At 41.4% G+C, this 16,437-nt stretch overlaps 1 protein-coding gene across 2 annotated transcripts in view; it reads right to left on the reverse strand.

Moving 5' to 3' along the window:
* Positions 1-466: 466 nt before the first annotated feature.
* The window catches only part of LOC121693311, an 89,413-nt gene continuing 73,442 nt past the window's right edge, over positions 467-16,437 (reverse strand). For both annotated transcript variants that reach the window (XM_042072663.1, XM_042072662.1), the window contains 3 exons: positions 3,607-3,915; positions 1,883-2,137; positions 467-1,244 (listed from right to left, as the gene is read on the reverse strand). In XM_042072663.1, coding sequence (XP_041928597.1) covers positions 1,114-1,244; positions 1,883-2,137; positions 3,607-3,915 — 695 coding nt within the window. In that variant the 3' untranslated portion in view covers positions 467-1,113. The remainder of the gene's footprint in view (positions 1,245-1,882; positions 2,138-3,606; positions 3,916-16,437) is intronic.

Below are 16,437 nucleotides of genomic sequence, written 5' to 3' on the forward strand. Positions count from 1 at the left end.
CTCAAATGAAAATAATAATAATAGCATTCTTAAAACTATAAGCAGGGAGTCCCAAAAGTATATTTTGAACTATGAACTTTGCATAGGCTACACAGCTCAAGTTGTGAACAAGCAATATCCTACAAATAATTTAAAGTTCTCAAACTATGAGTTTTATGAAGTGGTGGCAGAAACATCTGAAATGACCACCATTCTAACTTTCACTCACCTGATGAGAACTTTGTGAACTCTGTATGAACATTTGAACGAGTGAATAAAAAATCTAAATAATTATACCAGAAAGTTCCAGAATTATGACTTGAATAGAAGTTAGTTAGTTATTAACAATTAATTGATACATTTTTAGAATACTTTGAGCACTGATGCAGTCAGCAGAGGCCTCTTACATTGTTTGCAGGTAGGCCTACTATACATTTCATTCCGTTTTCGATGGTAAACGCGAAACAGCGCCAAAACAACCACCAGTGGACAAAAAGAGTATTACATGTGTACTGTTAAGACCCGCCATAGAGAATGAATGGGGAAAATTACGGAGGTTATAGTTTGATGATGTGATACTCCTGTGCGGGCCGGATCCTATATACCACGGACATGTTTTGGGGGGCCACCTAAAATGAGGTGCCGTAGTTTGGGGACCACTGATTTAGAATGTTGGGGGGAGGTTGGGGAGGGGGGTAACCGTCCCGCCGGCCGGACACTGAAGATGAACTGGTTTTAAACACAAAACCTCATCTCCACGTCTCCTCCACTCTAGAGCTGTCATATGAATCCATATCTGCTCCACTCTAGAGGGTTCAGCTCTCATATGAATCCATATCTGCTCCACTCTAGAGGGTTCAGCTCTCATATGAATCCATATCTGCTCCACTCTAGAGGGTTCAGCTCTCACATTATGCCTCATAGGGGGTTTGTGCAGACTGTTTAGTGAGGAATAATGAGCAGGGAAGGAAGAGGGACACAGAGCTCAGGGACTCCTGATTTAATCAGAAGACTAGAAATAGAAGACTAGAATATTTCTAAAACAAACAAATAGAATAAAAAATCTAAGCGCTTTACAAGTGGCAAAGGCAAAGTTCAACATAACACAGAATGTGTGTGTGTGTGTGCACATATTTATTTTGATTTATCAAGTTTCACTCTGATGTGAACAGTGATGACAGCAGTAACCATGGTGATCAGAACTACAGTCACCAGCAGGGCCTTCAGCAGACATGGAGACATTCCAACAGGGGGCGCTAAATCATCTGAAATGAGACAGAGTCACAACATGTTAATGGTGTACATATTACTTCATTCCTTAATATCTCATGAAATATCAGGAATTTACATGAGTCATTCATGACCTCATTCATGAACAACACATCAACTAAAGCATTAAGTATGATGATGAGCACATCATTATGATTTATTAAGAATGATCATGATGATTTCTTTTTCTGCCAAAAAAATTTGTCATCACTACTCAAATTCTGATTTGAACACAATTTGTGCAGTTCTCTAAACACATGCCATTGTTCACACTTTAGTTGAGGGGCCACAAACATGATGAACTCATGAGTAATTAACCTAACATACATGTAATTATGATGATCATGATTAATAAGAAATCATAAATCATAATGATGTACCCATCGTACCTAATGTTTTAGTTGATGTGTTGTTCATGCATGAGGTCATGAATGAGAGACTATGAAGTCATGTAAATTCCTGATGATTCATAAGATATAAAGTAATGAAGGAATGCATAAATCAAGATGAGTTCATGATAATTCATGTACCCTTACCATAAAGTGTTACCGTATTGTCTTGTATACCATGCATATTGTACTTGTTTATTGTGACCTGTCTGTAATAATGTATACCACGTGTTGGTGTGTCTCACCTCTGTGCAGTGGGCAGAGTGGTTTAAGGTCCATGGTAGTCTGGCTCCAGCTAACAGGGTTGCTATGGTTACAGGAGACAGTGCTGTGGTTGAGAGAGATGGAGAGGGATGTGACTCCTTCCTCCTGAGAGCAGAAGGCGCCGTTACATCTGGAGATCAGAGACACGTTGAGTCCTGTGCAGTTTAGAGTCACACTACAGGAGTCACTGCTGGACCAGTTAGACACCACAGTCAGAGTGGGGGCTGCTGCAGGCTCTGTTAAACACACACACACACACACACACACGCACAGTCAGAGTAGGGGCTGCTGCAGGCTCTGTTAAACACACACACACACACACACACACACACACACACACACACACGCACATACACGCACACACACACCACAGTCAGAGTGGGGGCTGCTACAGGCTCTGTATAACACACACACACACACACACACACACACGCACACACACACCACAGTCAGAGTGGGGGCTGCTACAGGCTCTGTATAACACACACACACACACACACACACACAGATGCACACAAAAATATACACTGTGCTTTAGAAGATGTAGAGATTAACAGTATCATGTATACAGTTGTCCCCAGAATGATTGGCACCTCTGCTAAAGTTGACTAAAAAGAGGAATATAAAATCATCTTTTGGGAATGTATCTTAATGCCTGAAGTAAAAAAATGAGTTAATATCCAACATTTAAGGACACCAATTTTCTTTGTGAATGAATAATGTATCATAAATAAATAAATGTTCTTCCTTAAAATACAGGGGTATTACATAAGTATTAGCACCCCTATGTTAAATTCCAATAGAGGCAGGCAGATACTATCCAGGATACTAATATACATACTATACTGGATCCAGGACACTATGCACCCTGATAAAGTTCCCTCGGCCTTTGGAAGTAGCCCCCCACATCACATACACTTTACCATAGGAAGGGAAAGTAATCTCATCGCCACCTACTGGTTGCGTTCCTAGAGTTTAGCGGAGTGGATGGGATTTTTTTTTTAGAAAAAATATATCTCGGTGCACATTGGGATCTTAATTTAATGCCTTCCATATGTTAGGCACTGGGGTCACCTCTATTGCTTCTAGTGGTCATACCTTATTTTTAGGATCAGTTGAATTGTTTTGAGTTTTTGTCTTAACATGGTGATAACGAACTACAGTTGCATGTGACGTCACAGGTTTGGGCGCTTAATCTCTAACTGATCAATACGGCAATTTGCTTAACTGGCTTGACATATTTTTGTAATAAAGGAGCGCGATGCAAACCGCGTGGTGATAACCTTTATGTCTGGATAACTGGTGTTGTGCTTCTACTCACATGAAGAGCTGGCAGTAAGTGTTAAGTGTCAATGCTAACCAGGCTAATAAACAAACCATGCAACCGTGAGTAACGTCGAAGGGTAAAGTCACGTGACGTCTTTTGTAGTTTTTTTAAATAAGGCAAAATAGGGCCTGACATTTTCACAGTTTGAAGATAACTCTGCTGATTTGGCTTCACAATATTTTTTTAAAAATAGTTCTATGGGACTTAACATTTCTTGAATTTCCCCTGGGGATCAATAAAGTATCTATCATTGGAGCTGCTCTTTGATAGGAACGCAACCACTTGGGGCGCTGGTTTTCACTTTCCCTCCAATGCAAATCAAACCAGCTAATAGGCTGACTGAAATAACAACATTGATAAATTATTTGATGCTCTCACCCAGGACATAAATGGTGTACTCAGATACAGTCTCTTTTAGTTGTCCATATGTAACCCTCTCTGCTTTGTAGTGTCCAGAGTCCGTCTTCTGCAGATTCTTCAGCCGCAGGGAGAAGGTGTTCACATCAAACTCCATTCTGGCTTCATAATCCCTCTCATAAAGCACATAACTGGTTTTATGGATGTACTCCACAATATCTTGATCATTGAAATTCCATGACATTTTTTTAAAGTTCTTTTTGTCTTCATGTCCTGTCACATTCAGAGTGACTGATCCTCCCTCCAGCACAAGCAGCCCAGCTACAGACACTGTAGAGACACAACAATGATGAGCATCATGAGTGAGACAGCGTGTCCAAGAGTTCAAGTTAAGTCATTTACACCCGCTACAAAAGAGCACTGTTGGAAGTGAACGCGTACATTAGACCCCTACACTCCTAGTGGTGCTCTCATGGCCATTTCACTGTGTTGATTTGGGCTCATCCCTACATTCCATCTACTCAGGGTCCTGGGTTCCCCAGATTGATATGGCACATAATGGGACCAGTGCTAGGGTCCTGCATTCTCAGGGTCCTATGATGCAAGGATACTATGTTCCCCAGGGTCCTATGTTCCAAGGATCCTATGCTACTAGGGCCCTATTTTCCTCCTATGATCATATGAATGATTTTCGTTTTTTTTGTGAGAAAATTAGGAAATGTAATCACAAACAAGTATGTGTGCAAAATAAATAGAAACAAGATTATGGATGCTTATTTCTTAGAACTTAGTCAGAACAGGAGCAAGTGTTTAAAATGAAACAATTTTGTAACGTTGTGTGGGAATAGCAGGTGCAGAAAGACAACACACAGATATCTTCACTCAGACACACACACACACAATAATGCTTTAAGTAGGTTAATAAGCTGTGATTATTCATTTATTATAACTTTATTTAGAAAATAAAATATCCAGGTAAAATAAAACATATTCCAGACTTTCCAAGGGCCCTCTCTTCCTTGGAATAGTAATTAGTACATGTTTTACCCCCAGTCCTTCAAAAGATTATATACTTATACTTATATATACTGTACTATCATATTGTCAACAGCACTGAAGGGTGCAGTGAAGTGTATTTGTTTATACAACAATTGGGTTCTATGGAACTATTTATTTGTTTCTGATTGGCCGAGAGACGTTCCATGACTTGGAATATCCCTGGACATCTCAACTTAGACTTTATACAGCTAATAATAAATTACTCTGCGATACAATGCAAAGATTCTATAACGCAGGAGTGTATAACGCCACACACTTTAATCTGGCCCGCCGAGCATTTATTAGTTTATCATAGATCCGGCCCGCCACACTTTAATCCGGCCTGCCGAGCATATAATTAGGTTATCATAGGCCGCTCGCTATTTTTTTCCAGCGATAGACGACGTTGTGATTAACTTTAGGCTACTGCAAACTGCTTTACACTCTTCTTAGAGAGCGATTACAATGTCAATGTCAAAACAGCTTGTTACATCGAGATACATAGCATCTCCATTGCAGCAGATGTAACTACGATATGCTACTCCATTTAATTGGGAACGCATTTGAGCGTGCATGCACGAGAGGGAGAGAGTGCGGCAGGTTCCAGCTGGCTTGTCATTGTTGATAATTGATATCTACTTTTTAAATAAGAAACTTTTAAAAGAAATCGCGATGGCAACAGTAGTTCCCACTACTGACCACTTATAAACTGTGAGGGCACGAGCCATAGGCACAGCACTAGCCATAGGCTATTTGAGTGGAGCTGGCAAAAGAGTCTTAAAGTGACAGTGCACCATAAATGAATAAATTAATCAAACAACATCAAAGGAACAGTATTTCTTTATTCTACAACAAAATTACTTTGTCATTTAAATGATATAAAATGTTATATATATACATACACACACACACACACACACACACACACACATTATTTTTTGTTGTGTGGCCGGCCGGCCAATTTTCAAAACCCAATGTGGCCCTTGAGCCAAAAAGTTTGGACACTTCTGACACAATGTAGCAATAACCGTTAAATTAAAATTACTGGTAAATTAAATTAAGTTTAAAAAAACGAGTAGCCTTGGCAATTGCAATTGGAGAAAAAAAATGGAGGTCGATTTCCCAAAAATAACTTTTGAGTATGAAATGTCGGATGACGAGGACGAACAGACAGTCAAGCGGGCAGAGAGCGCATCTTCATCCTGGTGCTCTAACTGGACTGTATCGGAAAGCTAACTGGACTGTATCGGAAAGAGCATGCAGGTGCTCTAACTGGACTGTATCGGAAAGAGCATCCAGGTGCTCTAACTGGACTGTATCGGAAAGCTAACTGGACTGTATCGGAAAGAGCATGCAGGTGCTCTAACTGGACTGTATCGGAAAGAGCATGCAGGTGCTCTAACTGGACTGTATCGGAAAGAGCATGCAGGTGCTCTAACTGGACTGTATCGGAAAGCTAACTGGACTGTATCGGAAAGAGCATGCAGGTGCTCTAACTGGACTGTATCGGAAAGAGCATGCAGGTGCTCTAACTGGACTGTATCGGAAAGAGCATCCAGGTGCTCTAACTGGACTGTATCGGAAAGAGCATCCAGGTGCTCTAACTGGACTGTATCGGAAAGAGCATCCAGGTGCTCTAACTGGACTGTATCGGAAAGCTAACTGGACTGTATCGGAAAGAGCATGCAGGTGCTCTAACTGGACTGTATCGGAAAGAGCATCCAGGTGCTCTAACTGGACTGTATCGGAAAGCTAACTGGACTGTATCGGAAAGAGCATGCAGGTGCTCTAACTGGACTGTATCGGAAAGAGCATGCAGGTGCTCTAACTGGACTGTATCGGAAAGAGCATCCAGGTGCTCTAACTGGACTGTATCGGAAAGCTAACTGGACTGTATCGGAAAGAGCATGCAGGTGCTCTAACTGGACTGTATCGGAAAGAGCATGCAGGTGCTCTAACTGGACTGTATCGGAAAGAGCATCCAGGTGCTCTAACTGGACTGTATCGGAAAGAGCATCCAGGTGCTCTAACTGGACTGTATCGGAAAGCTAACTGGACTGTATCGGAAAGAGCATGCAGGTGCTCTAACTGGACTGTATCGGAAAGAGCATCCAGGTGCTCTAACTGGACTGTATCGGAAAGCTAACTGGACTGTATCGGAAAGAGCATGCAGGTGCTCTAACTGGACTGTATCGGAAAGAGCATCCAGGTGCTCTAACTGGACTGTATCGGAAAGCTAACTGGACTGTATCGGAAAGAGCATGCAGGTGCTCTAACTGGACTGTATCGGAAAGAGCATGCAGGTGCTCTAACTGGACTGTATCGGAAAGAGCATGCAGGTGCTCTAACTGGACTGTATCGGAAAGCTAACTGGACTGTATCGGAAAGAGCATGCAGGTGCTCTAACTGGACTGTATCGGAAAGAGCATGCAGGTGCTCTAACTGGACTGTATCGGAAAGAGCATCCAGGTGCTCTAACTGGACTGTATCGGAAAGAGCATCCAGGTGCTCTAACTGGACTGTATCGGAAAGAGCATCCAGGTGCTCTAACTGGACTGTATCGGAAAGCTAACTGGACTGTATCGGAAAGAGCATGCAGGTGCTCTAACTGGACTGTATCGGAAAGAGCATCCAGGTGCTCTAACTGGACTGTATCGGAAAGCTAACTGGACTGTATCGGAAAGAGCATGCAGGTGCTCTAACTGGACTGTATCGGAAAGAGCATGCAGGTGCTCTAACTGGACTGTATCGGAAAGAGCATCCAGGTGCTCTAACTGGACTGTATCGGAAAGCTAACTGGACTGTATCGGAAAGAGCATGCAGGTGCTCTAACTGGACTGTATCGGAAAGAGCATGCAGGTGCTCTAACTGGACTGTATCGGAAAGAGCATGCAGGTGCTCTAACTGGACTGTATCGGAAAGCTAACTGGACTGTATCGGAAAGAGCATGCAGGTGCTCTAACTGGACTGTATCGGAAAGAGCATGCAGGTGCTCTAACTGGACTGTATCGGAAAGAGCATCCAGGTGCTCTAACTGGACTGTATCGGAAAGAGCATCCAGGTGCTCTAACTGGACTGTATCGGAAAGAGCATCCAGGTGCTCTAACTGGACTGTATCGGAAAGCTAACTGGACTGTATCGGAAAGAGCATGCAGGTGCTCTAACTGGACTGTATCGGAAAGAGCATCCAGGTGCTCTAACTGGACTGTATCGGAAAGCTAACTGGACTGTATCGGAAAGAGCATGCAGGTGCTCTAACTGGACTGTATCGGAAAGAGCATGCAGGTGCTCTAACTGGACTGTATCGGAAAGCTAACTGGACTGTATCGGAAAGAGCATGCAGGTGCTCTAACTGGACTGTATCGGAAAGAGCATGCAGGTGCTCTAACTGGACTGTATCGGAAAGAGCATCCAGGTGCTCTAACTGGACTGTATCGAAAAGAACCGACACAAAAGCAACGCCGTTAAGTCAAGTCAAGTCAAGTTTATGTATATAGCACATTTCATACACAGAGGTCATTCAATGTGCTTTACATAAACAAAACCAAACAATAATAACAAATAAAAGCATAGAAGGGCAATATAGTCAAAGAATAGTTAAAAGGTAAAGATCATAATAAAAAGAAAACATAAAACACAAGGTAAAATCATTTAAAAATAAAGAATAATTAGTAAGCAAAAACAAAGGCAAAAGTAGTAAAAAAAGTAATAAAAGACAAAGTAGAATAATTATTGAGGCAGATTCAGAATTTGTAACTCGGCACAGTTAGCAGAAAGCGCCTGAGAACAGTTGGGGCCTTTTTAATGTCATCCGAAAGTTGGTTCCACAGCTGAGCCGCATAGCAGCTAAAAGCTGCTTCACCATGTTTAGTTTTAACTGTAGGTTTTACTAGCAGGTTTTTCACCTGGGACCTGAGAGGACGAGAAGGTGTGTACTGCTGAAGCATGTCTGACAAGTATTTAGGTCCTGCTCCATTTACTGATTTATAAACAAGCAATAGTGCTTTAAAGTCAATTCTGTGACTTACTGGAAGCCAGTGCAAGGACTTAAGAATTGGAGTAATGTGGTCAGTTCTTTTAGTTTTTGTTAGAGTCCTAGCTGCTGCATTTTGTATCACCTGAAGCTGTTTAATAGTCTTTTTAGGAAGGCCTGTGAACAGTCCATTGCAGTAATCAACCCTGCTGGAGATAAATGCATGAATGAGTTTTTCTAAGCCATGTTTTGACATCAGCCCTCTGAGTTTGACAATATTTTTGAGGTGGTAAAAAGCTGATTTAGTTATCGCTTTCATGTGGCTGTTGAAATTTAGATCACTGTCAATTAATACACCAAGATTTTTAACAGTATCCTTTGCCTTCAACCCTTTTGTGTCAAGGAGAGTGGCAACCCTAAGTCTTTCCTCATTTTTACCAAATATAATTACTTCAGTTTTTTCTTTGTTCAGCTGAAGAAAATTTTGAGACATCCAGGTGTTGATTTGTTCTATACACTGACACAGATTCAAGAGGACCATAGTTGTTTGGTGATAGAGCTAAGTAAATTTGTGTGTCATCTGCATAGCTATGATATGAAATCAAATTATTTTTAATGATTTGTCCAAGTGGGAGCATATAGAGGTTGAATAATAGTGGCCCCAAGATCGACCCCTGGGGAACACCACAGGTCAAGGACGTTGGTGTTGAGGTACAGTTTCCGATGGCAACAAAGAAGCTCCTTTCTTGTAGATATGATTTTAGCCAGCTGATAACTATGCCTGTAAATCCAACCCAATGTTCTAGTCTGTGTAGTAAAATATTGTGATCAACAGTGTCAAATGCTGCACTAAGGTCCAGTAGCACTAGGACTGATGTTTTACCTGAATCTGTGTTGAGGCGTATGTCATTGGAAACTTTAATGAGAGCTGTTTCAGTGCTGTGATTTGCCCGAAAACCAGACTGAAAGTAATCAAAATACCCATTTGATGTTAGGAAGGTGGTTAATTGATTAAAGACTACTTTTTCAATAATTTTGCCAATAAAAGGTAGATTGGATATGGGCCTGTAATTGTTTAGCATGGAGGCATCCAGGTTATTCTTCTTGAGAAGTGGCTTTACAACAGCTGTTTTCAGTGACTTAGGAAAAGTGCCAGACAGCAGTGATACATTTACAATTTGAAGGACATCCGCCGCTATGAGGTGAAAAACAGTTTTGAAGAAATTGGTAGGCAGAGTGTCTAAGACACATGTGGAAGAGCTGAGATTCTGTACCGTTTTTTCAAGTGTTTCGTAGTCTATCAAGCTGAACTCTGACATCAAGTTTAGTTTCCCTCTGTTTGTTGCTGGAAGTTCAGGTTGTTGAATTTGTAATTGAGCAGATATATGTTGAGTCTGATTTTGTCAATTTTACCTTTAAAAAAAAGATGAAAACTCATTGCATTTATTAGTTGAGAGAAGTTCAGGCGCTAATTGTGAGGGGGGATTTGTTAACTTATCAACAGTTGAAAATAGAATACGAGTGTTATTTGAACTTGTATTGATAATGTTAGAAAAGAAAGACTGTCTTGCTTTGCATATTTCAGAGTTATATGTGCGGAGCATCTCTTTATGGATTTCATAGTGGATCTGAAGTTTGTATTTACGCCATTTTCTTTCAGTCTTCCTACACTCTCTTTTTAGAAGTTTAACTGCTGGATTTTGCCTCCATGGTGCTTTCTGTTTGTCCTTAACTTTCTTGAATTGTAATGGAGCAATGTCATCCATAATGTTTGCCATTTTTGCATTAAAGTGATCAAATAAGTCTTCAGAGTCTGACAGTTGACTTGACTTAAGTGAAAGTGCTTGCTCAAAGAGAGCACTTGTCTGATCATTTATGATTCTCCTTTTTACCATCATAGCTGTGTTTTGAGTGTGTGGGGACATAGACACATCAAAGAACACGCATAAATGATCAGATAAGGCCAGGTCTTTAACAGCTGTAGAGACATCGAGACCCTTTGTGATAACAAGGTCGAGGGTATGGCCGAGAGAGTGTGTTGGCCCCTGTACATGCTGTGTTAGGGAGAAAGTATCGATTAGTGCAATGAATTCCTTGGCATAATTGTTTTCAGGATTATCCACATGCAAGTTCAGATCCCCTGATATAATAAGACAGTCAAACTCTATGCAAACAACTGATAGCAGTTCACCTAGCTCTTCAAGAAAAACTTTAGCTGAATGTTTTGGAGGCCTGTAAATTGTCAGTAATAAAATCTGAGGAGAAGACTTAATGCATGCACACAGATATTCAAATGAAGTAAAGTCACCGAATGACGACTGATTGCACTGAAAAGACGTCTTGAAAATTGTGGCTATCCCCCCACCTCTTTTATTTGCTCTGGTAGCACTCAAGAAACTGAAGTTTGGGGGAGCTGATTCGATGAGAGTAGCAGCACTGTTTGCTTGATCTAACCATGTCTCAGTTAAAAGTAAAAAATCAAGGTTGTGTGTGCAAATTAGATCATAAATTAAGAATGATTTGTTTGAAAGAGATCTGATATTTAGGAGTGCTAAAGTGTTGGGGAAATATGATCCATGGGGGAAATCTGAGGTTGATGTGGTACGGGTAGGAGATTGGACTGGTTTACCCTATAAGCTCGATGCATTTGTGTTCTATTTCTTGTCAATACAGGAATAGAGAATGTCATGGGCTTACTGGGTCCCAGCATGTTCTCAAAACTACTGTCAGTACCATTTATATTGCAGGGACCCTGAGAATATCATGCAATACAGTCATCATATAATTGTCCCCTGCTGCTGCCATCTGTATTTTCCACTGCACATTCTATATGCCGGCTGAGAAAATGAACTAAGAGGTTGCTGCTGCTTAAGAGATCCTTCTAAACGGGGAGGGGGAGGGCGAGGGGGTGGAGGTGCCCTTCGCTTCTTTGGTGCTAATGATCTTGGGCTAGTAAAACTCTGCATGGCTACTGGTAGCAGTCTCTCCATTCTTGCAGGGAACATCATGTGCTTGGGTGGGGATGGTGATGGGTATTCAGGGGATCCTGTGGAGTTTGAGTGGGTGGTGGGATGGGGAAGGGGTGGGGATGGTGATGGGAGATTAGGGGGGTTTGTGTGGCCTGGGGAGTTTGATTGGGTGGGGACGTGATTGGGTGTGGGTGGTGATTGGAAATCAAGAACAATATGTATTGACTCGACTTACACACGTGAGTTCCTCAGTGTTTGGTTTAACTTAACTTAACTCTTACACACATTCCCTGTATATATCTCTTCTTCTACTAAAGGCAGAACAATGCCCCCAGGCTATAACAATGACACCTTCAGGTCACTACAGTGGACCATTGAAACACAATGTTATGAGTTAGCGCGCTGACAAACATGTGGCAAGATGGCCGCAAGGTGCGGAAGTCGACCTCCATTGGCCAGCAGTTACCAATAAGCTCCACAGAAAGTATTCCATGTGTAACAGGACAAGGTCCACGCCCTTTATCTAGCCCGGTAGTGCCATTGCGAGTGGCTCTTGGCATTCGGAGGTGAGCCAATCAGTGTACAGAAGTGGATATATAAATTTTAACGTTTCATTTAAAAGCCAACGTCCTAGCTGCTCAATGTTGTTGTCCACCCGACTCTTGCCTTCACCGCGGGATTCCTTGTAGTATTGGCCTCCTACGAGCTGTGCATGCATCCAGTGACATTCCTGGTAGGTTATTGTGGCATTGCGTTCGTAGTAACTTTTCCGGTATCATGTAGGCCTAGTATAGTTAACTCAAACTGTCGGCCACTGCTGTCGGCCGCAGAACATGGGCCTCATAACCGACCTCAGCTGATTGGTATGTAATTTTAACTGTCTTTAAAATAATATGTAGCTTGCATGTTTCCAATTGTAAATGGACATTAACCCGAGGAGTGCCTCGCTTGTAGCCTGTGTCATGCCAACGTGCGAGAAGAGCATTAGGCCTAGCTGTATAAGATTAAGTTGTTCATCCCACTAGTATTTTGTGAGTGCATATACTGTGTATTATGATTAGTGGCTCCTTCACTGATCTTTCTCTCTTGCTGGACAGGAGCTACAGACCAATCGGGGTGGTGGGCTACCTCAAGGTGATGGCGTCCCTTCACTTTTCCTGCTGTGGTGCCTCTGAGTATTTGGTATTGACATGTTCACGTGTGGTGTGTCTTTAGACCCTCTACTCTGATATACTCCCCAGCCCTGGGTAAGCTCCTGGCTCCCCCATCCTTCCTCAGCCATTAATCTAATGAGCACATTCTGGTCTGTGTGTGTGTGTGTGTGACTGTGTGTGTATACATGTATGTCCAGGTCTTGTAGGCCATTTGTGCCAGTGCCTTAGTGGCAGAGGTTCTGACTGTCTGGAGAGAACCCACTCCCTGTATGTTTTTAATGAATGTAACCACGAAAGGAACCACGCCTCTGGTTTTCTGTGACCACGAGCCTGTGTTGCCTGGTTGGGCTTCAGGTAACAAATTATAGTCCAATTGATTGAATATTCTGAGGAGCACGGCCTTAGATGGCGTAGTTGACATGTTGCAATAGAGAGCAAACTTACCACTTGCCACACATGTATTACAGAGTTCCACATTGGGCTACCTCAGTTCTGAAGCATAAAGCAACAATAACACACCAAATCCGAGGCATCTCTTGCGCTAGGCAACGTGAGGCAAAATTACGATGGTGCTAACCCTGGACATAGCCTAATGCTGTTATCAGCAGCATAACCTATATAAAAGTATGATAGGCTATATTATCATCCAACTATGGGTTCAAATCTAAGCACTATACTACTGGCCTATACTAAAACTTCCATTTCCGTAAATGAATGTCATATTTTTTAAAGCATATCTGTGCAGTGGGAAGCTCTCTGTTTACTGCTGTAGTGAGATTGCTTTTTTGTTGAGTGTGAAATTATGGGACGGTGGTAAGAAGTGGGGAAAGCTGTCTGTAAGGAGTTCGCACTCTTGGACACCTGGGAGAGTCTGCTGTAACATAAACTCTTAGTAACTTTGGCATATAGGCCTATAATGAGACTAGTCATCACTGGCAGCAAGTGTGTACAGACTAGAAAAATCAAACTTGGTGTGTCTTGGTGTGTGGCCTTTAGTAACCGTGCGTTTGTACCAGTAGAATATATGTACAATATATTTCCAGCAATGGAGAAGTGCAGGTGTGAAGGCGAAAGGTGGACGGTAAGGGCAGTGGAACAAGGATCCCAGGGCGCATGGACCATGGACCTTCCCAAGCGCAAGATTTGCTGGCAAGAGCAGTGGCGGTTGGAGCCCTTCCAAATTTCCTTCCTCCTGCGATCTGTCTGACACCCTTTGCCAACACACTTACATGGGGCTGAGGGAAGTTCCCAACTGCAAGCTTTGTTGTCTAAAGGGACCACTGGGTAAAACAACTCTCACCCAAGGACGGCATCATGACAAGGCGTTACTGTCCCTTGCTGACACATTAGGGTTGAAGAGGGCAATCACCTTCATCAAGGAGGGACCAAGGCCTTTTTCAACCAAGTCATCAAAGCCCAACCTCCCGCAAAATGCCAGGACCAGGTTGCACGAAGGACCTTAACTTTTTCCCCCCTTAATTATGACCATTAGGGCTTATTTTGTCCTTAGGGGTTTACTTAAGGGTGTTACACAGAATACCTTAAATGATTTCCTTAGTTAAGAAAAAACATTAAGGGATTCACTGCATTAAAAGGGATTTTTCGGCACGAAAATTCTATAGTTAACAACCAACTGAACACAGTAAAGCTTAATGATCTTATCATTCATCTTACCTTAATAATATTCACTGAAATTAACCAGGTAACAAGTAAAGCATGTTATAGACATGAACTGAACAATACGACTAGCTGGCTAGTTAAAGATGATCCTGACTGTCACCAGTGCACCAAAACAAACTTTTTTGTTAACGTTTGCCTAGCGAACCGAGCCAAAGCTCATATGGTAGGCTAACAAGTAGGGCTGGGATAAACGATTATTTTTTAAACGATTAATCTAGCGATTATTTTTTCAATGCATCGATTAATCTAACGATTCATTTTTTCAGTACGATTCGATTTCGATTCGATTATCGATTATCTCCTCATTAATTGGCTAATAGCAACTTATACATGTTTATTTACACTATCTGAATGAATTAAACATTTTTTAACATTGCAATATATGTTTATTGCTCTTAAGATTCCAAAATAAAAGACTATATAAGTGCAAAGTAATGCATTCTTAGTCAGAGGTAGCATTCAATACAGTTCAGTAGTGTATAGGTCTAATTGAGTGCCTGTCACTTTAAGACGTCTTGCAATTAACATTAACACAGTTAAAAGGCTGCTGATGTGTTTATGCAATTCATAACGTAGTTAGTTCAAATAACGGTTCGTACTTCCTTGGGACAAGCACTTTTGAGTCTTGGAAAACACCTTTCCATTTACATCGGGATTTTGCAAACATTCAGAGTCAATAAAATGAGCCCTGCATGAGTAACGAAATACAAGCAGCTGTAAGTAAGCATGCTAAACTTGACATCCAAACAGTATTCTAACATTAGCTTTGAGATACTGCTTGATTGCATACTGTAACTTAACTAGTTTAGTCTCCTCAATGTACTATGTTGTGATAAGACCTTAGCAGAGTTTAACAAATTTGCAGTTTTTACCAAATTTGCGCTGCATGGTAACGATGTTAAGCGGATTTAATAGCAATTTAGCCCACTGTGTTCTATGCAGTGCTTCAACAATCCTTCAACAATCGTGAATGTCTTGTTAAATGCACATGCAGAGGAGGAGCAGCGGGCTCGTTACGAGAGAGAGGGCGGGGTGAGGAAAGGCTGTGTGAGTAAAAAGTGCAGCTCAATGAAATTATTTTATCTTATCTTTAATTTAAATAGTACAACATCAATGTGTGCTGGCCGGTTTTGATAAAAATATTAAGCAGCACACGTGACGAATCGACGCGCATATTTTGCGTCAACGTATTTTTTGCGTCGTCATTGATTACGTCGACGCGTTGTCCCAGCCCTACTAACAAGACATCCACATGAATTCTTTTAAAGTGTGTAGCGCCCCCACCAGGCCTATCTCCTGGTACTAAAGGGCGTTCCCGGGTTCTTAAACTAATCCCAGTAAAATATATATAATATATAGAATTCTTGCTGACCTTCTGTTTAACTGTCTGTTGTTGTGACTTTACTGTACCTTTACTTTGAATAAATAACTTTTTAACCCTTGTATACTTACTTGTGTGTAACTGACTTAAACCATATTCACATGAAATAACATTTACATTTGCAACCTATTACCCAATGGTATCTTAATACTAAGTAAACACTCAGAACTCAGTTATTAAAATGTTAAATACATTTTTTTTTATTCAATTTATATTCAATTTACCAAAAGAATTAATTATAAATATAAACAAAAAATAAGATGAAAATGTATCAATGGAGCAAAGTATTCAACAAATACTTTCTTAGCTTATTTTAATCACCTCAAACCTCAAGTTTGGAATATCCACAAATGTAGAAGAAATCAAAAAGTTAAACGTACCTCAACAGCCTCAAACTGCAGTAGGAGCTTACAGTGGGCATCGCTTTCAAATGACCACTTCATTCGCGCATTACGCGGCGTGAAGCTGCGTGAAGCTTTAGTACCACTTTCAGCCACTGTACGTCGCTCTACCACTGTACATCGCTCTGCCTGCGGTCCCTTCTGAAAAAGCACGATCAGGATATAATTGTTGCTGAGAGTAATCCCAGCCTACGAATTCAATAACAAAATAAATCATGCATAATTAAACATTACCTCGATTTAGGCTACTTGGGTA

Source organism: Alosa sapidissima, chromosome 19, assembly GCF_018492685.1.
Source record: "Alosa sapidissima isolate fAloSap1 chromosome 19, fAloSap1.pri, whole genome shotgun sequence".
In the NCBI taxonomy this organism is placed as follows: domain Eukaryota; kingdom Metazoa; phylum Chordata; class Actinopteri; order Clupeiformes; family Clupeidae; genus Alosa; species Alosa sapidissima.